Source organism: Paramisgurnus dabryanus, chromosome 7 (assembly GCF_030506205.2).
Source record: "Paramisgurnus dabryanus chromosome 7, PD_genome_1.1, whole genome shotgun sequence".
Classification (NCBI taxonomy): Eukaryota; Metazoa; Chordata; class Actinopteri; order Cypriniformes; family Cobitidae; genus Paramisgurnus; species Paramisgurnus dabryanus.
Genome location: NC_133343.1, coordinates 191,706 through 218,032, shown reverse-complemented (window position 1 = coordinate 218,032; position 26,327 = coordinate 191,706). Strand labels below are relative to the sequence as shown.

At 38.2% G+C, this 26,327-nt stretch overlaps 2 protein-coding genes across 3 annotated transcripts; both read right to left on the bottom strand.

The window, feature by feature from the left end:
* Positions 1–8,038: 8,038 nt before the first annotated feature.
* On the bottom strand, positions 8,039–12,230 carry zglp1 (zinc finger GATA like protein 1). The gene is made up of 6 exons (XM_065293948.1): positions 11,722–12,230; positions 9,731–10,733; positions 9,529–9,638; positions 9,228–9,321; positions 8,378–8,542; positions 8,039–8,223 (listed from the first exon to the last, which is right to left on the bottom strand). The coding sequence occupies exons 2-5, from the start codon at positions 10,723–10,725 to the stop codon at positions 8,410–8,412; spliced, it is 1,332 nt and encodes a 443-aa protein (XP_065150020.1). The 5' UTR covers positions 10,726–10,733; positions 11,722–12,230; the 3' UTR covers positions 8,039–8,223; positions 8,378–8,409.
* Positions 12,231–12,344: 114 nt separating this feature from the next.
* fdx2 (ferredoxin 2) lies at positions 12,345–16,935 on the bottom strand. Of its 2 annotated transcripts, none has more exons than XM_065293949.1 (5): positions 16,761–16,935; positions 14,727–14,778; positions 14,494–14,600; positions 14,327–14,414; positions 12,345–14,258 (listed from the first exon to the last, which is right to left on the bottom strand). In XM_065293949.1, exons 1-5 carry the CDS (start codon positions 16,912–16,914, stop codon positions 14,102–14,104), a joined length of 558 nt encoding a protein of 185 aa, XP_065150021.1. In that variant the 5' UTR covers positions 16,915–16,935; the 3' UTR covers positions 12,345–14,101. The 2 variants fall into 2 exon arrangements, with proteins under 2 accessions (XP_065150021.1, XP_065150022.1); XM_065293950.1 differs by having other exon boundaries at positions 16,782–16,935.
* Positions 16,936–26,327: the final 9,392 nt, after the last annotated feature.

The window sequence follows — 26,327 nt, the reverse complement described above, 5'->3', positions numbered from 1 at the left end:
AAAAGAGCTGGGACCACTGTTTCCAATGCTACTGTTGGTAATACACTAAGACGTCATGGTTTGAAATCATGCATGGCACGGAAGGTTCCCCTGCTTAAACCAGCACATGTCCAGGCCCATCTTAAGTTTGCCAATAACTATTTGGATGATCCAGAGGAGTCATGGGAGAAAGTCATGTGGTCAGATGAGACCAAAATAGAACTTTCTGGTCATAATTCCACTAAACGTGTTTGGAGGAAGAAGAATGATGAGTACCGTCCCAAGAACACAATCTCTACTGTGAAGCATGGAGGTGGAATCATCATGCTTTGGGGGTGTGTTTCTGCACATGGGACAGGGCGACTGCACTGTATTAAGCAGAGGATGACCGGGGTCATGCATTGCGAGATTTTGGGGAACAACCCCCTTCCCTCAGTTAGAGCATTGAAGATGGGTCGAGGCTGGGTCTTCCAACATGACAATGACCCGAAGCACACAGCCAGGATAACCAAGGAGTGGCTCTGTAAGAAGCATATCAAGGTTCTGGCGTGGCCTAGCCAGTCTTCAGACCTAAACCCAATAGAGAATCTTTGGAGGGAGCTCAAACTCTGGGTTTCTCAGCGACAGGCCAGAAACCTGACTGATCTAGAGAAGATCTGTGTGAAGGAGTGGGCCAAAATCCCTCCTGCAGTGTGTGCAAACCTGGTGAAAAACTACAGGAAACGTTTGACCTCTGTAATTTCAAACAAAGGCTACTGTACCAAATATTAACATTGACTTTCTCAGGTGTTCAAATACTTATTTGCAGCTGTATCATACAAATAAATAGTTAAAAAATCATACATTTAGATTATGTCTCTCACAGTGGACATGCACCTACGATGACAATTTCAGATCCCTCCATGATTTCTAAGTGGGAGAACTTGCAAAATAGCAGGGTGTTCAAATAATTATTTTCCTCACAACCTTGTGTTAAACCGTAAATTCTCCATTTAAAACATTTTTAAAATCTCATGCTTAAACAGGATCTCACTAATAATAATAATAATAAAAGTTTGTTTTCTTTAGCTGTCATTGTCAAAACATTATTCAAACCACTTCTATTCGGACTAATTGTGAATTATTTTAAATGGCAGCATCAACACATTCCTGTTCTGACACAAACTGACAGTAAATCTAGCAGTCAATGTTTCCTCATAAGAGGAAGAAATCAGAGCGATTGTTTGAGTCACCCGCTCATTGTCTCCACAAACATATTCAACAACAAAGCAGAAAGTGTTTACATTATATGAACATCAACTTTTCAGCAGTGTCAATGATCGAACGTCAAAGGAAAGGACACAGGAGACAATTAACCTCAAGATTGTGTGTGTGTGTGTGTGTGTGTGTGTGTGTGCGTGTGCGTGTGTGTTGCTCTGGTTTCTCTTCATTAATGGTGTTTGTTAAGACATCACTTTCACTGTTACTCATAGCAACTTAAAACCCCAAGATGGAGATTAAATGACACTTCCAGATAATCAGATACACAATATTCACCTGGCTAACAATACAACAGATCTGAGCCATGACTGATACAGGTGTAACCTGATACCAAATGAACACACAGGTGGCATCCAAACACCCACACTTGAGGTCTTGGTCACTGAAGAGCGCGTGCAGACCAAGTGTGCAAGACTGTCCCATGTCTTAAAACTGGCAGTGCGGTGCCCTATCTAAGCTTATCCCATCATGCATCACGTTCTGGATGTAAATCGTGAGACTTTTGCCTGAGATGTCGAAGAAACTTTTAAATGTAAGTTAATAAATGGATATAGCATATTTGGGAAGCGTTGCACATTATATTGGTGCAAACATTGTAATGTATTTTATAAAACATCTGCAACTGTGTTTATCACATAATTATTAACAACATTAACTCTGTCGCTTATTCAGGGATAATTCAATTAAATTCAATGTTATTTATATAGCGCTTTTCACAATTGTTTAATCATGTAAAAGCAGCTTTACATGAATAGATGCAGGAGAAAATAGACAAATCACAGGACAACAAAGTAGAAAAGTACAGCAGTTAAGATTAAACATACTACCGAGCGTAGCAATAATGTAATGTATGTGTAACGTAACGTAGTTAAGTTAAGATAATGTCAGATGAAAATAAAACCCTTTGGAGAAAAACCCTGTAGGGAGAAAAAAAACTCTTGATAGAAAGCCAGACAGAGCTGATGATATACTTTAGATTGAGTACTATATTATAAAAATGTTTGTGAATTAAAAGTTTTAATCATTTAAATTAAAAGTTAAAGAAAGCATTTGGTGGTAATTGGATGATCCATTAACAAAAGAAAATGATATACTTTAAGATTTATTCAAAATAAAAAATGAAGAAATTAAGGGAAGTGGTTGGTGGACATCGGCTGGACATTACATTGAAGAAAGGCCAGTAGATCAGCGGTGTGATGACGGCAGCAGGAGATGGGTCTGTTAGTCTCAGTAGTGTCAGTGGCGTAGCAAGTCGGTCCCGGGCCCATATGAAAAAAACATTTACGGGCCCCCTTAAGCCAAAGCCCCCCCCCCAACTTTGCCCCTGGCACTGTGCAGGTCTGTTAACAACATATACTTTTAATAAGGTAGTCAAATATTTGTACTTTTTAACTTTAAAGGGTAGATTTTAGGGGTTACCCCAAATAGTCAAAGATTCGATGCATCGATAGGGGAAGCCTGATTCGACTACCAAATCTTAGTCAAATCTTTGCAGACATGTTATGAAAAGATGATCATTCAATTTTGGCCGTATATGGGTGCACATTATCTGATTTCACATATAACAGCTTTCTCACAATATATTAATATACAGCCTATTATGATAATGCTATGCAAATAATATGTGAAGTAGCAGCTTTCAATAAATATATATTTTTTAAATGCGTTAATAAATCCAACAACCCCTGTGACCGGGCTACACGTCCATAAGGGGTGTCTATGTTAATAAACCATCGCCTCTTTGTTTCTACATTTAAAAGACAAAGCAGGCAATTCTTTTTATACTTTCATTCTTTATTTTATTTTATTTATAAATCACTCAGGGATATCTGATTTAACTATTTGGCTTGTGTTTTGATTCCGTGTACTTCAGGCATTTTGCACATAATTTGTTCAGCACCTCAGTGTCCTCGGGTTCAAGGGCGAGACGGAGAAACAAAATCCTATTAGGGTAGTGTAGGGGGCGCTCGTATGTAATGCAAGTGTCATACAGTATAGTGGAGGAAAGTATTCTAATTCAGCAAATGTTCACTTCAGAGTGTTTATGTGTTTATTTTATTTAAAGAAAACCCTAAAATATATATGAAGTATCCTAAATAAAAAAATTATACATTTTGGTGCAAATTGCTGCCACTACTTGGATTGACATTTTTACACGTGCTAAGTGTCCCATCAGGTGAATAATCCTACATGCACGCTTGGGATCTTCACACCCACTAGAACAGGAAATACGTCATGTAAGTAGACAAGTGGTCAAGTGCAAAGACCGCAAGTGTGAGTATTAGGACGCAGCCACAACCACATCTATCTGCATCTCAGACAACAATCAGAGGACCTGTCAATCAAACACTGCACCAGTTTAAAATAAATCTGAATAAATGAGAGCTCAAGCCTTCAGTATATAAGAACACACAGTGACAATCATTGTGTTCAGTTCACACTGAAATAAATGAGAATTTAACAATTCAAGCATTACTATGAGAAACACAAATCAACATCCAGTAACACCATATATCACACATACAAGACACTGCATGATACGGCTTCATCTGCCCTCAGATATTAATGACGTCTGATGCAAACAGGGCTTAGGGACCAGAGTCAGTACTTAACTACATTCAATTAACACAGACCTGGAAAATCTTTCAATCCTGCTTCAAATATCTTAAAGAATTTAAACTGAAGTGTATTAGCGGACAAAGTGTGTCTCACATATATTATCTCACTCGCTCGCTCGCTCACACCTGCTTGTATGACTAAATTTATTCTTCATGCACGGCTGCTCTTGCAGAAAACACAGACAGAGAGAGTCACACGTTTATAAACCTTAGGCACAAACAAACTGATCAAGAGAGCCGCTGTCATTCATTTACTGAGAAAATACAATAAAAATACAGTCAACACTATCAGTCAAGAGAAATAAACAGATTCTGTAGATGGTGTGTGTGTGTGTGCGCGTGTGCCTGTATGTGCGTGTTGTCGAGCTCTCAGTACCCAGGATGCACCTGGAGCAGCAGAGGGAAGACGACAGGGACAGCTGTTTCCCGTCCACACTTCCTGTTTCAGCACACGAGGTGGGGAGGGTTTATGGGGGACCGTCGGCCATTTTCCAAACAGGATATATCTGCCACGGTCACAGGTGTGAGCACACGAACGATAATTCATAAGTCATTTCTTAATACGCTGTAAAGGGGCCACCGGGTTTCCGATTGAAAGGGTGAGGCCGATGGGAGAGGGCCAGGGCCCAAATTCTCGATATAATCTGCCCACCCCTTATAGCTTCAGATGTAAACATAGCGCAAGAATCACATAAACTGCCGTCACCTTTATAGATTTTTTTTTGTTTCCCATATCCCAAAAAAATATTTCAAAATATACAAAAAAAGACCATAAAATATATTTGTTGAAATATACTTTGGAATATGTTTACAAAAATGTATTTTTCACATATAGTTTTTGGCCATTTTTTGAATATTTTGAAACATATTTATTTTAAAAGTAAATACATTTTTTAAAGCATTAAAAATATATTTAGCCCTCCACATATTTCAATCCAATGAAATACATTCACGTCACATTGGAAGAAATATTTTATGTTAAGAACCTGTAAACATTTTAAAAAGGTTGAAATTAAATATTTTCAACTTCTAAAATGTACTTTATAAAATTAACTTGTATTTAGCATATATTTAGGCAAAAAAAATCCAAATGGGATGTAAAATTAGAAATGTATTTGCTCGCACTTGATATACATTTTTAAATATATGTTGATATATGAAGGTTAAAACTAAATATATTTTCAAATTCTAAAATATTCTCAATTGAGCATAAAATGTATTGTGTAGCATATAGCATATACATAAAATTAATATTTTTTGCCATATGGGTTTATTAGACGACACACTCACACATTTCAGACAAATGATCTTTTCTATGTCCTAACGCTCACAGACACACATGCATATCATTAAACTGAAAGATGATGATTTCTATAGTGAGGTGTTTCTCTAAAGTCAAAACAAACCTGAACACATGCACAATATTCATCAATCCTCTGTTTTACATCAGTTTTCTCTTAACCACATGAAGCAAAACCAAACAGACAAAAGATCAGCAGAACAAACTCAAGTGTGGACTTTATAATCTCTACAAACAATCATGTGAGTAACGTTAGATCAATCTCAATGACAGATATGAATCATCTTTTAAGACTGGACATTTGCGGTTACAGTTTTTCTGAATTGCACTAAAGCCCTATTCCAGAACTAAATTCCCAGTGGCCTAAACCCATTTGTCAAATCAAAACAAGTTAAGGTAGTTAGACACAACTATACAAACAAGCTTAGAGTTTACAGCTGTGTTGTGTGTTTATGCCAACAATGAATCTGGGAGGAGGAGTATGAGGAAGATGTGCAGGAAGCTTTTCATTAAAGGATACAAGTGCTGCTACAGACATTCAAAACTTAATATTACTTGCAGTAAATACTTAATAAAGTCCTTTAATCCTTACAGTATTCACTATATTCACTGAAGTTACTTTTATAGTAAGTATGTTGTTATACACAAACATGTATTCTTCAGTATGCAGATGTTTTTGACGAATCAGTAGTTCTGGTCTGGTTTTGTGTGTATATCTAAAAGTATTGTTTGATTATTGGCATAGATTAACTGTTTTGAGGATATTGTTTATTTTTACCAGGCAAGTCAGAGGTTCTGTGAATAATTAGATTTTTGTGTTTAGTGGGCAGTACTTTTAAGAAATGTGTTTTGTAGTAAAAACAGTAAAAAGTACTGTAAGTCACTTTGAATAAAATCATCTGGCAGTAAGTATACTGTAGTGCACTCCTGGTAAAATTGCAGGTTTTTGTGATGTAATCAAATGAAACCAAGAGGAATTTTGTCAGAATCTGCTCCACCTTTATTGTGGAATTTCAAACTATATATTAAAGGGAATAACAAATTAGAATCATTTTGGGGTAAAAAAAAAAGGAAAGTAAAAATGATACAATAACCAGGTTGTTGTGCACACCCCTAAACTAATACTTACTTAAAGCATCTTTAGATTTGAGTAAGAGTCAATTAGTTTCACACATCTTGACAATATTTTGCCATTTTTCCTTTCAAAAGCATTCAAACTCTGTCAAAATGGTTGGGTGTCTCCATGCACTCTTCAGATCACCCAAGAGATTTTTGATGGTATTGAAATCTGGACTCTTGTTCAGCCAATCCAAAACCTTGATCTTGTTTTGGTGAAGCAATGTCTTTGTTGACTGGGTGTGTGCTTTGTGTCATTGTCATGAAATTCCTCTTCATCTTTAAGGATTACTTCACTTTCAAAAAAATAAAATCCTGAATTTCCTCACCCCCATGTCATCAAGATGTTTATGTTTTTCTTTGTTCAGTCGAGAAAAAATGAAGTTTTTTGAGGAAAACATTGCAGGATTTTTCTCCATATTGTGTTTACAGTTTACAGTTTCAATGCAGTTTCAAAGGGCTCGGAACCATCCCAACTGAGACAAGGGTCTTATCTAGAGAAACTATCTGCATTTTCAACAAGAACTCCTCATCTTGCATTAGCCGTGTGATGCGTCAGCGCGTTACATATGTGAAACACACACACACACTTGTGGACCAACTGACACAAAGACATCAACTAGCAACAACATCTGAACGCTCTCCACACTTGTAAACAGTGCAGCGATAGTTTCACATACATCATGATTGGCCTTTAAATGTGATTACAGGTCGCGCTGGCAAGTCACACAGGCTGGTCCAAAACAATAAGTTCTGATTTAAAAGTGCATCATTTTTATTTTTATTGCAGAAAATGACAATCATTTTGATAGATAAGACCCTTATGTCTCGTTTGTGATTTTTTCGAGCCTTTGAGGCTGCATTGAAACTGTAAACTGTTGAGGTCCATAAGTCCACTATATGAAAAAAAAATCCTGAAATTATTTCATAAAAAAAAAACGTTATTTCTTCTGGACTGAACAAAGAAAAACATAAACATCCATTGACTGAACACCCTTTTTTACTAGTATTTGTAGTTATTCATTATTCAATCCACCCTGATTAAAGCTCGAGTTATAGCTGAAGATAAGCAGGCACAGATCCTGATGCTGTCACCTCCATGTTTTACTGTGGCCATGCGCTGTGGGGTTTTGGGAGACAGAAATACAACAATGAGCTCCTGTTCCTACTGAGTAATCTCTCTGTGGCCCATGGCTTTTTCATTTGGATCTTACCAAAACTTTAAGACCAGTGACACTTTATTAAGGGTTAATCTGTCATTTTAATTGATGACACTAATTCATATTTAATTTAAGTCTGAATGTGATTGTTTGATTCAGAACACAGACACAATCCTCTTTATAAAAGGATGTGTACCGGTACACTATGAAATCAGGTTATTGTAGTTTTTTTTCTTTTTTCCCCCTAAATGATTCCTATTCTTATTCACTTAAATATATAGGTTGCGATTTCACAATAAAGGTGGAACGGTTCTGACATTATTCATTTTGTTTTTATTTTTATATTTTTTTAAAACTGCAATTTCAGGGGTGTGTAGACATTTCATACTGTAAATGTTTTAGCAAATTGTTAAAAAAAAAAAACTGTAAAAGGTGTTTACAAATATACAAATATCTTTGGTCTGGTCCCGTTTGTTTTTATTCAACAACACTTTGTGTTTTTCTGTGTGATAACAGCGCAGAATGACATCTACATAAGGCCAAAGGAATTGATTTAATAATGTGCATGAAAATGCTTTTCAGGACAGTCAAACCAACTATAATCCAAAGCAACAATATAATAATGCATTAAAGCACAGAACACGCAGACGTGAGACAGTTAACAAACAAAAACATATCAATTCACAAAGTTACATAAATAAGTTAACAAGCACTGGTCATGTACAGAGGACAGAGTTAAATACTTTCAACCGTTACATCCATTCAATCTGTTTGTTTACAACAAGAGATTCTGAAAAAAAAAACAACGAGTAAACCTGAGTGTGTTGTCACAGATATCACATGAAACCACCCGTCAGTTTAGATGAAGCTGTATAATAATGTCACGTAACAGATTTATCAAGAGACACAAAAACACTTAACGTGACTAAAACCCAGTCACTGACCTGAGATCTGTGAGATTATCAGAGCCGGCGTCCTACCAGCTGCTGGATTTCTGCTGTGAGTTTAGTCCGAGAACATCGCCGCACTTCAAACACTTTGAGTTGCTCTTCGCGTCTTTCTTAGGAATGTTCCAGCAGTGATGACATCGCACGCGATATTTCTTGTACCTGCAAAAAACCAAGAGAGCACCGAGCTTCTGCTGGAGATCATCCTGAAACACACCTGAACTATCACCTAAACAACACTTACGGTAGGGATGGGCAATATAAACAATATGCAATATAAACGATAGAAAATTGGCATACGATAGAGATTTTAAATCTATTGCACTATCGCGATAATGCGTGTTAATGAAACAATCTACCCGCGAACTTTAGAGCCACGAGCTGCAGCCGAATAAACATGGATGAAAGCGTCAGCGAAACAGAGGAACTCATGAAAAAGACAGATGCAACATCTATTTTTTGGATTTAAGCCATAAGTTAACTGCTGCTCCACGCGCGAAATTGGCATTATGGTCTGGTAATTGTGAAACATGTATATATATATATATATATATACACACATTACTTGTACAGTTTGGCTTTTGTAAGGGTCTATATAACCTGTTCTGAAACGAGTCTATTGAAATTATTATATCGCAATACATATCGCTATCGCAAGAGGCTGCGATGTATAACGCAATATGGATTTTAGGCCATATCGCCCATCCCTAACTTACGGTTCACCCTAACCTAACCCACCCTTTCACAAACAGGACTGATAACTTCTACTGGCACCGGGCCTCATAATGTTTGTAATATTTCCTATGAAAGTGAATAAGCTGAGAGAGTTTAAACAGAGTTGACTCACCTGATCCCACAGGCGTTACACAGAGGAGTCCCATCTTCAGCATCTCTCCACAGAGGAGTCTTCCTCGTGAGGCAGGACGCACACATTTTACTTCCTGATAAACAAACACGTTCATAATCCCTCCTGTTCTTCTACAGACTACACTCAATGTCTTTATGATGAATAAATGCTTGTAAGTGGATCTTTACATTCATCTATATGACTTCTGTTTAAGTACACTACAAGTAATACAAGTGATGCTCGATACGTCTTAATCAGTGTGAGAGGAGGGCGTCCTCTGCTGGTTGTGTCTGGTACTGACCGGACGGTCCACACGAGTCGCTTTCCTCCTCCGAGCTGCTGGTCCTCTGAGAAGTTTGGAAAGATCTGCACCGACCGCTCCTCGTTCTTCTGATGCGTCTGATCTCCTCACTGAGAAAAACAGGAACAAGTGAACAATACTTGCAACAAACTAGCAGCTGAGGCAGTGAAATTAATATGGAAAGTGGGAATGTGTGGTTCACCTGCAGTTTGAGGTTATAACCAGCCTGCACTCATCCGTGCTAGCGTTCAGTTCTGGGTGCATGCTGAACGTGACCCCCAGCACATCAGGATCACGGGGGTCGGGGCTCCGGGCGGGATGTGGCTGCTTTCTCTGGGTCCGCCTGCAGGGCTGCTGGGACGGTGCCTCCTGGAGGTCTCGCGGCTCTCCCGGTTCCTTCTCCAAACTCTCCTCAAGATTATTATTGACATCGGCGGACTGCGATGAAGCCTGTTGGCTTTCGTAAGCATTCACCGCAAGCCACGCATTGTCACCTTCTCGTTCAGACACTAGACAGGATGTGAAATCGACGGGGCAGATGGCCGAGTCTGTGCCCACAGAAGGGGCGACAGGATCACTGATGCGCATCTCGTCTCTGGACACGTTTGGCACCACAGATGGGTTTTCTTTCCAACAGTTTTCATTCCCCTTGCTCCTACAGACGTTTTCTGCCGTGTTGCTCATGATGAGCTCAGCAAGACCATCAGGTTCTTTTATTTCCTCTTCATCGCTCCCATTCGAGAGTTCATTTGTGGGCCGGGTACCGTAGAGCACAGCAGCTTCGTGCGGGCCAGACGTCGAAGCGTGACAGCAGGAATGCGAAGCGGCTAAGGGAACAGGCTCTGTAATGCCCAAGGAATCCGTTTCGGTCTCCTCTTCATGTCCACAGCCAGAGCGCAGCAACCACTCGCACTGTTGGTTTATCAGACGCATCACCTCCCATGCATTGCTGCTAACAGACTCACGCATTATAGAGAAAGATCCTGTGAACTCTGACGAAGAACTGCAGCTGGGCTCTTTACGGACGCTGCAGGACGCGTCTCCATGTGGCGCTGAGGAAGATAACCCGTGGTCCCCCGCAGGCGCAGCGAGTTTAGTGGCCTCCTGAAGCAGGTAGAGGATTGAGGACTGCGTGACCTCCGGATGCTGCTGCGTGTCTTCTGTAAGGTCCTGTGCAGCATGTGGATTAGAGCTCATATCTTATTCTGAAAAAAGTAGAAGAAAGCTTCAGCTTCGTTGAGGCTTTGTGAACTGGGGTTCAATTAAACGATCTGTGAGCTTTAGCTCCAGTCAATATATGTAGTGGATCAAAAAAAGTTCAGAGTTGTCCTGAGACAAAAAGGGGTATTGGGTATTGTTTTTTAAAGGAACAGTATGTAAAATTGTGGCCAAAACTGGTATTGCAATCACAAAACTTGTAGCTAAAACTGGTACTGCAATCACACAACTGGTGGCCAATACACAACATGACAACATAAACTTCAGTTGAGGGCTGCAACTCCACTTTTTATATGACAATCTCCTGGCCGGACCACTGTTGTCAGTGATATAAGTATTTGAAATGAAAATGATTTCTTAATGTCTAGTGACATATCAGGGCCATTTTATGACTAATTGATATGAATTTCTTACATCCTATTCCTTTAAGGCAACTTTTATGAAAGGTTCTGTTACACTTCAAATGTTGACTAGTGTAGTATACAGGGTTAAGGATTTACAGTACATTTGTAAAAATGAAAGCTAGCATTTCACATATTTATCCAGATTCTCTTTTTACTATTAAACGAAAAATACAGGGACCTTGAAGTATTTGGTATGTTGTAAGGGAAGCTGTAACCCTCTGAAGTTTGGGATGCTCTGCATTAGAGAGTTTTGTATCATGTATTAAACATCACTTTGGTTGATTATTGTTTAATATTTAAGGACGCTTGATCTGATGTTGTGACACTATTGTTTTTAATCTTTATATTCAACAATTATTAAAAGCACATAACAAAATAAATTACTTTAAAAAGTATATTCATTTATATCTATTTCCTCAGAGAGAGAGAGAGAGAGAGAGATGTTATGTAACAGATTTTCTCTCAGGCGTCGCTACAATGTATCAGTTGAATTTGCCGCGCCCTGCACGCGCATCTTCAAACACACACTCACAATAACATCACAACACATGTAGACATAAAACAAACTCACCACAGGACAAAGAACTGCGTGAAAACTTTCACAATCAATCTTCTCACTTCACGCTGAGGACCGCTACAGGTCAGGTCATGTGACGTCACGCACACAGGTGTCGTGAATCTGCGTCGCTCACTAAATTCGTGGCTTTCAAATCAATTCTGCTTTCAGTTTTTAATAAAAAAAAAATTTTAACACAAGTTAACTAGAAAATGGATAACAGGTAGCCAACACTTTTAAATTAACTTTCAGAATAAATGTTATGAAATAAAAAAAGATAGTATAATATTCATATGAAAACATATATGACATCTGTATAGAGAAGTTGCAGTTCAGCTAAAGCTGAGCAGAGACAGACAGAAGATATCAAGAAGTGTTTAGGGTTTGATGGCTGACCTTCAACTCTCATATGAACACAGAGAACTTACTGATGAAGAATCACAGGTGTCATTTATCCCCAGAAATCAAAGAGACAGAATTGTGTAGAATTACACAAACATGCATATTCATGAGCAAAAATCACTTTTATATTGTGAAAGGTGCTTTGGTTTATCTCATACAACCTACATCATCATCATCCTCATCCTCAAAAAAAAAAACTGTTTTCAAGGACATTTTTGTTATTGCTAGACAAATACTTAAACTGTAAATTAGTTGTTTTTATTCAGTAAAGTTTTCCCAATTTGTATAATTTTATTTTAAAATACTTTTTAAAATACAACAAAACTATACAGTTCATGTAATGTACATTGCATCAATAAATGCATCAACAATACAGTAGGCCTGCGAGATATTGTGGGAAACTAATATTGCAAATTCACCAGATGACTTCTAAAAGCTTAGTTTAAGAAGAATTAACTTCTGCCTTGCACTTTTCAGTCTAGCTCACTGAAATCTGTGATTTTTCTCTGCCATCTGAAACCTTTTTTATATAGGGTTGGTTTCTATAGGGATTATATTAAACCAGACCACACAGACACAGGTGTTTTTATAACCGTGCCTTTTTTTAACGCAGTTCAGCCGTTCGTCTACATAAAAACGCAGTATCACGTCACTGAAACCGAACATCATTGAAAACCCCTGCCAGGGTGAGGATTTTTAGAAACGCCGGTTGCAGTGTTGTTGTGTAGACAGTAAAACCGGGGTTTTCGCCTTGCGACTTCACTTTTGTTAGGCTTCTAATTGGCCATGATGGCTTTACGATTTGGGTTATATCACCGCCGGCTGGTAATTTGATTTAAAATAATGCTCTTGATATCGCTTCACAACGTGTTTTGCTTTATCATGTGGACGAAGATTTTTTTAAATCGAGTATGTGTGGATGGGATTGCCTCACACCAAAAAGGTCCCCGGTTTGAGCCCTGGCTAGGGCAGGTGGCCTTCCTGTGTGGAGTTTGCATGTTCTCCCTGTGTCAGCATGAGTTTACTCCAGTTTACTCCCACATGCCAAAAACATGCAAGTTAGGCAAATTGGAGATGCCAAATTGTCCCTCCCCCAACCTGTGTATGGATCAACTTATCTGAATAAAACTTGTGTATGGATTAACTGGTTCTCATCAGGAATATAGCTGTAGATGCTGGAATGGCACAAAGGAAGAAGTTAATTAGGAAATCTAACTAGTTTTAACAAACATGCCTTACTAAAAACATTACTTGTGTGCATTTTGAGGCAAAATATAGAGCACCGATGTATTTTAAGATGTCTGCAGGTTGTTTTTAGTTTGGACAGCTCTTACATTTATTTTAGTCTAGGACTAGTTTAATCCCTGTCCGGGAAACCACCACATAGTGTACCACTGGCAAAGATCTCCAAAATAGTGTTGCTTTAAAAATGAATGCTCTGTATGTTCTGGGATGTGATTAAAGCAGATCCATGCACTGTGATATTGATGCTGAAGCGATACATTGTGCAGCCCTACATTACAGTAATGAGAATTTGTGAGTAAATAAGCTTAACTGTAATGAAAATAAAAGGTTTCAAAACAGGCATCGTTTTCTTTATGTAAACATATACAAACATTATTTTATTTTTACAAAATAAAATGAAATTTCTGTGGTCGGTAAACAAGATAAAAATATGTTGCAATCTGTAAAAGAGACACACAGGAGATATTTAACAGAACATAGCAGCTCTTCCTTTGAAATCTTCATCAATCAATTTCAACTTAAGCTCAAGGACACGAGAAAGAGATGAAGGAAAGCCTCAGATCACACTTCCCAGAATTCCTTCACCAATAGAAACTGATGCTTGACTGTCGACTTGCACTGAGCTTCAGTTTCTGTCCTACAGACCGACCGATCGACCCTCATTATCTTTGTGAGGAATTCTGATGTCATTGTTTTTCCCAGCTATCCCATAATGCTTGACACCCGGTAACACTGGTCGGCACAGCGCTCAATGAGGTTTGGGAATGTGACCGTCCACGTAAAAGTTGCGTGTGACCTTGGGCAGAGTCAGCTCGATGCCGTTCAGTTCAGGGGTGAGAAGGATCTGACAACCCAGACGAGAATTCTCCTGCAGCATCGGAGCCATGTCCAGCATATCATCCTCTCTACAGTACAGATCACTTTAAAGTCAAATCATAACTCAATGTAAAACAACACTGGACTGAAACTTTACCTTTCCTCAGGTGCTGGAAGTTTATCATAGTATTCACTCTTGACGTACACGTGACACGTAGAGCACGCTAAAGAGGCTTCACACGCTCCTGAAAAACATAAGCAGTGACTTTAAAACAACATGAAGATAAAATACATCAATGCACACAGTGTGATGTTAAAGCTCACCCTCAAGATCAATGCCATGTTTATGAGCCAGGTAAAGAACGTTATCTCCAACCCTTCCCTTGACTTGAATCCTCTGCCCAGATCGGTCGATATATACAACATTAACACTAAAAAACATCAGAGTAGCATCGCTCAAAAACACTTTACCTTATTTCAACAATCAGCTTAGACTCACAAGCTTGACTTTTTTATGTGAATGTGTGCAGATACAAAAGTTAGAACTGAAAACTCACCCATGTTCGTCGGTCTCGTCCTCGGGTGAGCTGCCGTTCTCCTGACAGACACCTGACATAAATAAACAAACAACAGCGATAAAACACAACAACGTCTGTCAGAAGGACAAATACCAGGGGTGTATTAATTTATCATCAGATTAACCCTGAACTCTGGGTTGATTAACCCAATACTAGTTTAAGAGATAGTTCAGTCAACCCGCTGAAAGTAACCCAGAGTTAACGCACCCTCACGTTAACAAAATAAATCAGATGTGCCCATACTAGGGCCTAATGACCTTTCATTTGTCCGTCATGCCATGTGAGATAAGGAAAGCAGTCATTGACGCAGATCATGTTCATATTTCTAATTAAAAAATTTCAAAAATGTAACCTTTTTTTATTTGTACATAAAAAAAATGTAAATTGAAATCAAATGCAAGGAATTAAAGTGAATAAATGTTTTTTTTTAATGTACATGCATACTTGAAGGTGTATAGTAGTATCCATTATGAAACTCAATATAACTAAACTAAAAATATAACTCAAACAAATATTATATTATAGGGTAATAATACTATAGGCTAATAATGGAGAGGTCGAGGCACACAGACAAAAGAAAATTTATTATTGATTGGCAAAATGATTTCTTTATTTTTACAACAGTTACCTATGAAAATAAAACTGCAATAGTTACACATAAACAGAGTAATGTTTGCTTATTTTTTTTTAAAAATATTAGAAAATTATAAATTAAAAGAATCAGGGCAACTTTACAGTCCCTCTTATGCGGCGGCCACTATTTTTTTTAAATACGCTGCACTTTCACCACATAAATCGCAGATTTCCACCCGCAAAATATGCAGGGCTTGCATGATTTCATAATCCCCACATTTTCGTAGCAAAAGTCACATCACATTGCCCGCAACAATCACAAAAAAAATCTGCATTTTTCTGGAAGGACTGAACTTTAATTTTAATATAACACAGCAACACTAACTTTCTGCCTACTGCCATCAGACAGGTTTGATTTTTGGCCCTTGGTAAGAAAAGTATGAGCACCCCTAACACAAAGGCATTGTCAGTGGATCACAGATTTCACCAGTCATCTTGGAAATGGCAGAAACTTTTTTGAAATGATTGAGAACATAAACCAAAAATAAAAAATATTGTTTTAGTACCGGCTTTGAAATGTCTGATTACAAAACAGATCAAAGTTATTAATAAACACATTTAGAAAACCCATTTACCCCATTTAATCAAGTCCAATATTTATATTACATGCCTGTGCTTCACCTGTGTCAGACTGCACACAGGGATATCTTCTGTCCCTCAGTAAATAAGTTATTTTTATTTAACACAGGACTTTCTGTCATCATGTGTTTCATATGCACTGTAACATTACCTCATTGTCACTTTAGTAACATATGTTAACATTTCTGGTTCAATAATGATAATGTATTTGCACACACATTTATTCGAATTTGAGATTATCATATTATCAAGTAAGTGAAAGAGAGTGATAAGTTTATTTATGTATTGATATGGAAATGTACTTTATTGTTTACATTAATAAACTGATGAAATTGTATTTCATACATCCACTGATATTTGGAGATAGGTTAATAATAGACATAATTAAATGTATAACATTTAGTCCAATCACAAATAACCATCGATTTCATTAAAAATTAAATAAAATAATTTTAATAAAAAAAATTCTAAGACAGAAATATATAGCATTAAATATAATAAAATAAATTATTTAACATTGTAATATTATGCCAAATTTGTGCTTCCATACGCGTTGCACGCTCATTATAAGTGCAGGCACGCATGCGCATACATCCTCAGAAGCTTCGTGTCGTTTAATGAACTAACCCGCATGGAAAATAACCTGCTCTGGTTGTCCTCAGAGAGTTAGCTACTATAGTTACTTACATAACCCAAAGTTACCGAAAGCAGAGGTTATTCGCTTACTTCCAAACTAACCTGCTTTCTCGAATACAACCCCTGCTGTTCATCACAAACACACGCACACACACTCACACTCACGGACACGTGTGTTTTCCGTACCAGATGCACTGCTGCTCGTCTGTACGAGTCCGTCTTCAGCTCTCGTGCCCAGATTCAGACGACAGTCCGGTGACACACGCACTAAACGCTGAGTGAAAGTCACGCTCGCCCGAAGCGCTGCGGACGCCGCCATGACACTGCTGACGTCATGTGACCGGCGCTGGCCAATAGCAGTAGAGGTAGAGACGCTTACGTTACTCAACAACGTTGTTGACATCACGTGACCGGCGCTGGCCAATAGCAGCACGACTTCATTTACATTTATTTTGTTTGTCTTGATGTCCCAAATTGTGGCAGTAAAATTGTTTACTAAAGAAAATGAATAAACGATATAACGTTAAGCCGCGTTTTTCTTTCATCATTTGTTGAAAGACAATATCGTATAATCGTATATTTGTAGCAAAGAATGTGAGGAATGTCCACCAGAGAGCGACAAACATCACAAAAAGAAAAGCACAAACACAAAAAGGTATGAAAAGTTTGGATCCAAAACGAGATAACTCAAAACATGTTTATTATTATGTTATTATAGTGTTTTACTGTGCTACTTAGCTGTATTTGTTTAGTTACTAAGTCTTAAATCAAAACAAATCAACTGATTTGATTGATAATAATTGGAAAGCACAATCAAAAAACGAGAGTTATTTCGTTTGATAAACTATATTTACTAGATTAAGAATGGGACAATAGGCTAAATGCAACTCATGGGCAAACACAATACAGGTTTTGTGATTTGTTTCAGGAAATGGAGACATTGGGACGAGTTTTAATGAGATTAATGAAAGAATAGCATACGTTTAGACGTAAGCCATAGGTATTACAGAATTCGCAATGGGTAATATTTTAAATAAAGGTACAAAACAGGTAGGTTAATAATAGCAATAATGAGTTTCTAACACCAGGTTATTTAAAAGACTTTAACCGCATCATGCAGATCATCCTTGTCACACTTCAGTACAGTATGTGGCTGTATGCACACAAAAGAAGAAGACTACAAACATCTAATGTATAATGTATGTAAGAGTTACTTCTGTGTTGTTTACTCACAGCTTTTTGTCTACTTTTTAAGCTTTTATTTAAGCTAAACTCTTGCATCACGACTCGTGCCTCATTACTTTAAAACAAATAGATTTTGCTTGACTGAATCATGTTTACTGAAACCTCAGGTTTACATGTGGTTTTTACAGTCACATATATTTCTCAATACTTTGGTGACTTTTGCAAAACTTTTGACACTTCAGCAGTCAGCTGTGTGAGGATTATTTCTCTTTCTACTTCTTTTAAAATTCTCATTTCAACACAACAGCATTGCTAAAACTTTGTGTACTGACAGGACAGATTTACACACACTAACATACTCTTTACAAAATTGTAAACTTTCGGTCATAACACTGACTAAGATGGCAATTTTCAAAAGTAATATTTTAATAAAAATGCATTTCAAATCTAAAAATGAAATGCTATCAAAACAGTTTGACCCATTGTAGCTGAAGACTGACACACTTTACTCCTTTTCCTAACTTCATTACCATCTATAAGAGGACAACCTCGAATAAAAAAAAAAAGATTTATTTTAAAGCATACAGCATGATGTCTGATTTATTCCTGTAAAATATATTTCAGTGATACAGTAGAAAGTTTACGACAAAAAACCTTGTTTGATGTTACCTGTTGTTAGTGTTTTTGTGTGCGTTTGTTGACCAACAACCTTGTGTTATGGAAGAATGAGCTGATGAGACATCACATGTGTGAAGTTTTCTGATAGTTTTAGTGCATTTTGAATATGAAATTAAATGTTGTGTCAAGATGAAAGTTATCACCAAACTAAATTGAAATGTATCCTATAGTGACTGTAAAAAACTGTAATGGTGCATTCACACCACACGCGTAACGCTTGAAAACTGAAACTACAGAAAGCCATCAGCTGTAAGTGAAGCTGGAGTCATGAACTCAATTCATCCAAAGATTAAACAAATATTTAGGAATATTAAACCTGTCCAGACCTTTAACAACTGATTAGTATCATACTCATATTAAAAGTCACAGACAACTGACATCAAATAACTCTTATAAATGTGTGTGCTCACGCGTGCCATAATGTTGTTAAAATAGTGAACGGCAACAATAGCACTCAGTCAGGACCCTTGATAATAAACACACGAGCGCACACAGATCCAGAGGGTCCACGGCTCCAACGGGCAGATTGAGAGTCGTCAGTGGAAACATGATGAGTGACAGGTGGGTGATGGAGTCATGCGAAGGGGTCACCACACAGAATATTAAAGAGCACCAATTCTCCGATTCATGATTTTACATTTCCTTTGGTGTGTAAGTGTGTATTAGTTCGTGTTAACGATATGTAAAAGGTACAAACTCCAAAGTAAACATTGACGCGAGTTATCATCTCCAACTTAAATCTCTTTTCTTGGACTACATCAAACACACAGATTGCAAGCAACAGTTTACTTCCTCGGCCTGTTGACATGGACACAACACTCATTATCATAACTCCGCCCGCTTTTCACTCACAGCCTGTAAGTAATCAATGTTTTCATATTTAAAGAATCAACTTCTGACTTAACCAAGATTCAAACACAAGTTTTGTGCAGTGCAGAGTAGCTCTTGTTGTTTGTCGTTTCTACGATCACAAATGCAGACATGGCGACCCTGCTGAAAAAAACAGCATCAAACCAGCATGGACCAGCATGGGAATTATGCTGGTCTATGCTGGTTTAGCTGGTGGTCACAGCATACCAGCACCAAAACACAACATATGCTGGTATGACCAGCATGGGATGCTGGTGCTAATGCTGGTTTAGCTGGTGCTAATGCTGGTTTGGTGCTGGTTTAGCTGGTGCTAATGCTGGTGCTGATGCTGGTTTAGCTGGTGTTCACTAGAAAACCAGCACCAAAACACAACATATGCTGGTCTTGCTGGTATGCTGGTTTTTTCAGCAGGGGAGACATAGAGGATAAACAATAATGTACTGCATGTGGAAAATAATGTGTTTTAATATAAACCACGCCAATTGTGAGATATCGTCACAAAGTTACAAAAAAGAACACACAATGTAATGTTCATAATATTCATTAAAGTAACATTCATATCTGTCTTCATCTGATAACTCTTAATTAGCAAGACGGGTACTGGAGCTCGAATCCAATCTGAAACGATGCTGCACCTTTCAACACAAAAAGATCCTGGTATAGACCCCTTAAAGCAACACCAAAGAGTTTTTTTTACCTTAAAATAACGTTTAAAAAAAAAGTCATTCAAAATAGGGTGAACGGCACTTTCACATTCGCTTTGCAGCCCTCTATCAGCCAAAACCACACTAAAGAAGTTTCCAACCGTCTGGTTGCGGTCCTGTAGTTCGAGTGAAAACTACAAAAACTTGCTTTACGGCAGACCTACAATCCAATCAGAGCCAGGTTTGCTGCAGTAGGCTAAATTATTTACGACAGTGGTAATGAACAATACCGCTTCTAACCTGTAGGGGGAGCAAAGAGGAAAAACTCTTTAGTGTTGCTTTAAAAGTTTGTAAACATTGCAACGTCTCCAGGTGGACAGGGAGGCAAAAAGAGCCACGGACGCAATGTTAACAAGTGTAAGCTAGCACGTTTTTAAAGGGTTTAGTTAAACATTATAAGAAAAAAATGATGAGGATGTTGAAAATTTTGATGAAGTAGTTTATTGAGGTAGCAGTGACAAAGCATGTCGTACTTTGGGTTCAGCGGAGGCAGATTGAAGTCAGTCTTAACACTTTATTCAGTTTCAAACCTGTTTTCCCCCCTCATGCTAATGAGGTATAATTAAGACTAATAATAGAAATGACCCCCCAAACGGGTCATCGGATTGATATGTTCACACTATCTTATACCCATCTGTGTGCTCAACCAAGTAATCGGATGATGTTTAGGCCAATGTCTTTTATTATTCTAGACCCTCTTTGACCTGTGTTGGTTCTCAAAGTCTCACGTTTGCTCCCATACTACTATTAATAAAAATATCACTTCAGGTTATATTATTGTATTGCTTGAACTGAGATTACCTTTATACATTTTGATGAACAAGCTTATAAATCAAACAGAATGATGTTTCTTGAGAATGTGAAGTAGTAGAAAGGTTTCTGTGATGGTTGGGGTTAGGGAATGGGGCAGGTAAGGGGAATAGAATATACAGTTTGTACAGAATAAAATGCATTACGTCTATGGAATGTCCCCACAAAACATGGAAACCAGAATGTGTGTGTGTGTGTGTGTGTGCGTGCGTGCGTGCGTGCGTGCGCGTGTTTGTGTGTGATGTCGTCAACAGGAAAGCTTCACTATAATTCAGTGTTTAAAGTGACAGTCAGTAAGTGTGACCCACACAGATATCGCATGTCTCTCTCACCGCAGCACATGGACCGTTAAACTGCTGTCGAACAAACCTTATGGACACTGATAACATACACACGCATATACATTCATACACACACACACACACACACACACACACACACACACACAGTATGTAATGACTTATATACTGGACAATCTGTAGCTTTTCTAACCCAAACTCTAAATCTAATCCTCACAGAAAACTTTCTGCTGTTTTACATTAAAAAATATCAAACAATATAAACAAATGACTTTTGTGGACCAAACGTAACTTCTGACAGACTTAAATAACAAATAACCATTAAATCACCTTAGTTAAATTATAGCTGAAGCATATCAACCATTACACTAAGCTAACCCTAACTGTGTAAAATTAATACAACATGAGCTACGTAAGGAATAACTGATGACAGACTGTTGAATTATTTGAAAATAATGCACACCCAAGGTGGTAATGCGGCATGACACAAAGCAGATTACCGCTTTATCCAAAATGACTAATAGGGCATTTAAGCTTTACATTTTTAATCTGTGTTCCCTTGAAATCAAACCCACAACCTGTTGTGATGGTAACATAATGCCTACCAGCTTCAGTGTGTGTGTGTGTGTGTGTGTGTGTGTGTGTGTGTGTGTGTGTGTGTGTGTGTGTGTGTGTGTGTGTGTGTGTGTGTGGTTGTGTTTGTGCCGTGGTTGCACATCTGTGACGCTGTCAACAGACCCTGTTAGTGACTCAGCTGAGGGTTTTATTGAGAAGCACGTGGCCAAAAAAACATGTTTTAACACACACACAGGCACACACAGTTAATTCTTTAGCCGTGAGAGAATAACATAAATGGATTTAAAACCAGCTGGCAAATGATGTAGTTTTACAAAGAATATAGTCTTACAAACCCGCCAGTAAAGAAAGCATTTGTTTCCCTGCACTGTGTGATGCAAAATAACATGAATATTTTTACTGTTAGATACTCCCATAAATGTGTTAATCATAACTATTTAGCATTTAGTCAATATTTACATACCACAAGAGTTTAGGTTTAGGCTTAGCTTATTTGTTCTATTACATTTATACTTATACAGTAAAAGGAGGACTTAGAGGAGTAATGTTTTTGAAAACAGAAACAGACAAACACTGTAATGTCTGGACGAGGAAGCGTAAAAGCAAGGGGCACATTGAGAAGAGCAGGCCCAGTGAGAGGAGCAGTGAGAGGAGCAGTGAGAGGAGCAGGAGCAGTGAGAGGCCCAGTGAGAGGAGCAGTGAGAGGTGTAGGAGCAGTAAAAGATGCAGTGAGAGATGCAGGAGCAGTGAGAGGAGCAGTGAGAGGAGCAGTGAGAGGTGCAGGAGCAGTGAGAGGAGCAGTGAGAGGTGCAGGAGCAGTGAGAGGAGCAGTGAGAGGTGCAGGAGCAGTGAGAGGAGCAGTGAGAGGTGCAGGAGCAGTGAGAGGAGCAGTGAGAGGAGCAGTGAGAGGAGCAGTGAGAGGAGCAGTGAGAGGAGCAGTGAGAGGAGCAGTGAGAGGAGCAGTGAGAGGTGCAGGAGCAGTGAGAGGAGCAGTGAGAGGAGCAGTGAGAGGAGCAGTGAGAGATGCAGGAGCAGTGAGAGGAGCAGTGAGAGGAGCAGTGAGAGGAGCAGTGAGAGGTGCAGGAGCAGTGAGAGGAGCAGTGAGAGGAGCAGTGAGAGATGCAGGAGCAGTGAGAGGAGCAGTGAGCGGAGCAGTGAGAGGAGCAGTGAGAGGAGCAGTGAGAGATGCAGGAGCAGTGAGAGGAGCAGTGAGAGGAGCAGTGAGAGGAGCAGTGAGAGATGCAGGAGCAGTGAGAGGAGCAGGGCCAAGGAGAGGGCAATGTAGAGGTGTAAGAATGCGTGGTGGTGGCATTCCAAGGGCTGCAAGAACAGTAGTAAGTGATGAAATTCACTGATTTCAGTAAGAGAGGCTGGTGAAAGAGTGCAGCCCAATTTTAGGAGGTTGCCTCCATTATACGCATCTTTCAATAAACTAACAGGTAAGTATTGCATTTTACATGGATTGTTTCTATTCTCACTTGACATGTCAATAAGGTCATACAGTAATCCATATGTAGAATTTTTTGTCCCTCTAAAAAATGCAACGTCTTCCACCCTCTGGGAGAAGAGGAAAGCTCCTCAAAAATGATCAAGATCAATACTGTAAAACTTTTTCTGTCCTATCATACCGTACCTCCTGTAGTCAACAGTAATGGGGAAAAACTGATTTGCTTTTAGTAGTAGTAGTAGAAGAACTTTATTGTCCCCGTGGGGCAATTGGGTTTGCGGCGCAGTCTCAAGGCACTACATGACAACATATAACAAAAAACAATACAATGCAATTACAAAACACTAAAATACATACATACAAATAAAATACCATCGGGTCTAACCCTGCCAGCTGGACACATAGCCTTAATGGCTTGTTGTATAAAAGAAAATTTTGATCTGTTCTTGGTCATAAGAGGTGGGCAGAAACGACGCCTAGATGGTAATAAATTAAAATGGGATGCTAATGGGTGTGTGTGATCGCATACAATGTTATTGGCTTTTTTCAACATTCTGTCCTTGTAAATGTGTTCAATGCTTGGTAATGTTATCCCAAGTAGCTTGCTAGCAGTAGTGACTTGCTAGCAGTTTTTCTAATTATGTTTTTCTGTGCTTGTGTCGCATTTCCGAACCAACAAATGATACAGCACGTTAAAACACTTTCAATAAAAGCAGTATAAAACATCTGAAGCATTTTGTTATTTACATTAAAAACAACCAATTTCTTTAGGAAATACATTCTTTGCTGTGTCTTAGTGTGCAAAAGATCAGTCCAAGAATCCCATTTAAGTTTGTTGTCCAGTACAATGCCAAGATATTTATAGTTTGTAAGAACCTGAATGATCTCCCCATTAATAAAAGTATCGATTGTTTGCGGTGACTTTCTAAAATCTATGGACATTTCTTTGGTCTTAGTGGTATTTAAAATTAAGTTTTAAAGTTATTAAGTTATTTATTACGTTTTTACTGGAATGCTTTTGAATGTGAACATTGCTGTACATGTGGACATACAGTTCCCAACCAAGAAATTAAGTTTAAAAAAGGTGGATTGCATGTTTTGCATGCAAATACTTGTAAAACTGAAACATAAAAGTCTATGCAGTTTTTGTAATGTCAACAATAGCCAGTATTTTGAAACCTGGTGTACTTTAATTGACTGCATGTACCTTGTTAAGTGAAAACTAGCATTCTTCTTTGACAGAAGAAAATTATCCATTTGGCCAATTGTGTTTTGTAGGTGTGAGTCTGTGTTAAGTGTTTAGAAAAAAGTATCTGGAGTATGGGTAAGTGCTTGTTAGCGATTGAAAAAACTGTAATAAATGTGAGTCACCTTTTTTAGTCATCTTGGTCTGCTTGTTTGGAGTGAACCAAGGTTCAGATGTCATCATATTCAAATGAAAGAGGTTAAACGTGAGACTTTTGACAGGACACAACTCATATCACATTTAAATGATGTAACAGATCACAGCAAAAAATAGCCATCATTTCATCGTCTATAGACACATTACAGTTTTTCTGAATTGCTAAAACACATTTTTGAAACCATCACTCATTTTCTCAAAACCTTAAACACAAATCCCAATTTTCAAACAAAATTCACAGAACCTCTGACGCTTCCAGCAAAATCAAACAATTCCTTCAAAACCATTTCACTTGTACTCAAAATCAAACTAAGCTTTCAAATCATACACACATAAGTCTATATTATAAAACTACAGAGCATCCATTAGACACTACCTTAAAACATGCAAAACACAACATCCAGGACATCTGCTTACAGAAAAATACACATTTATTGTACATAACAACACACTTGACAAATACAGTAAAAAATCTATATAACTGTAATCACAAGTTTAGTTCAGTGAATATATAGCGAATACTTCACTTTTACAGTTTTTCTCGATTGCTAAGACACATTTCTTGAATGCTGCTCTCCTTTTCCCTTAACTGTGAACACAAAACCCAATTTATTAAGCTACATTCACAAAACCTCAGACTTTTCTTGCAAAATCAAACTTTCATCTCAAAACAGTTCAATCTGTGCTAAAAAACTGAACTGTGTTGTCAAATCGTGCCCGAGTCAATCAAAATTTGTCAACACATTTTCATTGTGATGCACCCATGCTGCAAAATGGTGAGCACAGGTGACAAAAGTCAAACACAATTACAGCACAAGTGTCACCACTTGAACACAACAACTCAAACTTGATCACACTTGTGTCTAATGATGTGAGGGAACATATACAGTAAGACAGTTCAGAGAGCACTGGTTTGTGAGGCCCAACAATGAATAGAAATCTGTGTGGAAGAGTTTGTGTGAGAGGAGGTCGAGGTGGTCAGCGAAGACAAAAAACAGTAATATCTGATGAAACCATGTTCTGCACAAGATTTCTGGTTTTGTCTTTTTGTACAAGTGCTAAATGCAAAGCAACATGCATTTAGCCAACGGTGAACAATAAACATTTATTTCTCCAGCTTCATGTCCTGAGCATTGTGTTTTCTATTTTTCTAGTGTTTAGTGACTGTTCCGTAGTGTTTTTAATTTTAATTGACTCGGGGCACGATTTGACAACAAAGTTCAGTTTTGAACACAGATTGAACTGTTTTGAGGTGAAAGTTTGGTTTTGCAAGAAGAGTCTGAGGTTTTGTGAATGTAGCTTAAAAACTGGGTTTTGTGTTCACAGTTAAGAGAAAAGGAGAGCAGCATTCAAGAAATGTGTCTTAGCAATCGAGAAAAACTGTAAAAGTGTTAATGTGCAGGTGTGTGAACAGGAAGTTCAGTTATGATTCCCTGAGGCAGACGTGATGAGCAGGTCAAAGCTTCAGTCTGAATGAGATATAAACTCCTACACTTCATCTTCGTCTCACCGCCTGCTAAAAATACAACAGAAAATCTACGGGCAAATAGAGAGAGAGCGAGAAAGAGCGAGAGAGAAAGACAGATAGAGATAGAGAGAGCAAAAGAGAGAGAGAAAAAGAGAGCGAGCGAGAAAGAGAGAGAGCGAGCGAGCGAAAGAGACAGAGCGAAAGAGAGAGAGAAAAAGAGAGCAAGCAAGAAAGAGAGAGAGAGAGAGAGAGAGAGAGAGAGAGAGAGAGAGAGCAAGCAAGAAAGAGAGAGA

What these genes read in the sequence shown, in the direction of transcription:
- zglp1 (XM_065293948.1), bottom strand. Translation starts at nt 10,725, where the DNA reads ATGAGCTCTAATCCACATGCTGCACAGGACCTTACAGAAGACACGCAG. An exon ending in GTTATAACCTCAAACTGCAG is followed by an intron (nt 9,639 to 9,730) that starts GTGAACCACACA and finishes TGTTTTTCTCAG; the next exon opens with TGAGGAGATCAGACGCATCA. An exon ending in CGACTCGTGTGGACCGTCCG is followed by an intron (nt 9,322 to 9,528) that starts GTCAGTACCAGA and finishes TTTGTTTATCAG; the next exon opens with GAAGTAAAATGTGTGCGTCC.
- fdx2 (XM_065293949.1), bottom strand. Translation starts at nt 16,914, where the DNA reads ATGGCGGCGTCCGCAGCGCTTCGGGCGAGCGTGACTTTCACTCAGCGT. An exon ending in TACGGAAAACACACGTGTCC is followed by an intron (nt 14,779 to 16,760) that starts GTGAGTGTGAGT and finishes TATTTATGTCAG; the next exon opens with GTGTCTGTCAGGAGAACGGC. An exon ending in CTTCCAGCACCTGAGGAAAG is followed by an intron (nt 14,259 to 14,326) that starts GTAAAGTTTCAG and finishes TCTGTACTGTAG; the next exon opens with AGAGGATGATATGCTGGACA.